The 1,506-nt window shown below is 32.7% G+C and overlaps 1 protein-coding gene across 1 annotated transcript in view; it reads right to left on the bottom strand.

Annotated features, from left to right (window-relative positions):
* Positions 1–896: 896 nt before the first annotated feature.
* Positions 897–1,506, bottom strand: part of LOTGIDRAFT_176658 (hypothetical protein) — a gene marked incomplete at both ends in the record, with an annotated part of 6,012 nt that continues 5,402 nt past the window's right edge. The window contains one exon of the mRNA XM_009055214.1: positions 897–1,245. Coding sequence (XP_009053462.1) covers positions 897–1,245 — 349 coding nt within the window. The remainder of the gene's footprint in view (positions 1,246–1,506) is intronic.

The raw sequence follows: 1,506 nt of genomic DNA, 5'->3' as shown, positions 1-1,506 counted from the left end.
ATTCATCTTTCATTTAATTTCGTCTTTTGGAGTACTATGTGTTTCTTGTAAGAATGTTATGTCAAAGTGATTATCACGAATCCATGTAAATATTTTCTGTCTTTTTATTGCGTCTCTCAAACCCCTAACATTCACAGAAGCTAATTTTAAAGGGAATTTAAAATCTTTAGGGATTGAGTTTTTATTTTTTCTGTTGTTTTTATAAATAATTCAGTGTCTATATTTGTTTTTTGTAATGTCACGTTGAATATGCAGTTGTAGAGATATGTTTGTGCAAAATGCATGTGTATAGCCTGGTATATATATAGAAAATAATGAAAGTATCGAAACTAAATTTCGTCATTAGCATGATTGATTGTGAGCTCTGATGAATATACCATTAGTTAATGGTTAACAATGAATTAAGCGATAGTTGAATGAATTTTGTGTTTCAAAATATTGTATATGTATACTTATGCTAGCATTAACTAAATATACATATTAATATATCTAGAACTATACATATATCTTTGATTTAACAACATAATTGTAACTATTTAAAAAGTCTATATTGGTTACCAAAGATTTAATGTCGAGCTCTGTTCGTGGATGCTGCAATTCCTTCTTGTATATTGTCGTAGAGTTCGAAGGAGTATCGTTTTCCCAGTGTGCTTCTTGCATAAACCTTTCCATTGAAGTACCATGCACTGTCTATATCAGAGTTGTTCTTCAGCCTATTTATGAGTTCAGAATTCCGTTTTGTCACATCGTCAAATATATTTAGTCCTTTACCTTTAAATCTTTGTCTGTTCTTCATAACATCTGTTTTTGTATCAGTTTGGAGAAATTTTATCACTATTGGTCTTGGAAGATTAGGTTTGCTGGGTGGTATTCTGTGTATTGCTACTATTTGGTTATCAGGTATATTCATACTGGCACATTCTAAAATCGTTTCTTAGATTTTCGTTTTCGTTTTCTTTCATACCCAGTAGTTTGATGTTTCGTTTCCTAGAATACTGCTCATTTCTATTCCCCAATATTACTGCGGCTCTTACTTCGTTGTCCAAGTTGTCTTGTCTTTTGGCAAAGTTTAGCATTTCATCTTTAAGTTTGTCTCTCTCTGATACCAATGCTTTAACTTTATTCTTTTCAACTGTAAGTTCTTGTTTAAGAATATCCAACTCAGCTGTCAGCTCTGCCTTAATATCCGTCTTTATTTGGTTTCGAATGTCTTTCCAGAAATTTGTTAGTGTTTTATCGAGGGAACTAGTGGTTACAATATTTTTCAATCTATCTTAGATGCCATCAAGTGTTGTTTGTATATTGGTGATGTCTGTGTGGAACACTTCATCGCTTGATGCACTGGAAAGGCAAGCATGTTGCCTCTTTAAAGGTTGTCTATCAGTTTTAAGTTTATCTCCANTCATCATGTGTGAAATGTATTGGCTGTACAGGTAATGAGTAATAAATGCAGGCCGGTGTAAGTCTTGAGTTGAGTTTAACTTCAGTATCACAGTGCGTACAGGT

This window comes from Lottia gigantea, assembly GCF_000327385.1.
Source record: "Lottia gigantea unplaced genomic scaffold LOTGIsca_2381, whole genome shotgun sequence".
In the NCBI taxonomy this organism is placed as follows: domain Eukaryota; kingdom Metazoa; phylum Mollusca; class Gastropoda; family Lottiidae; genus Lottia; species Lottia gigantea.
This window is presented reverse-complemented; position numbering and strand designations above follow the sequence as displayed.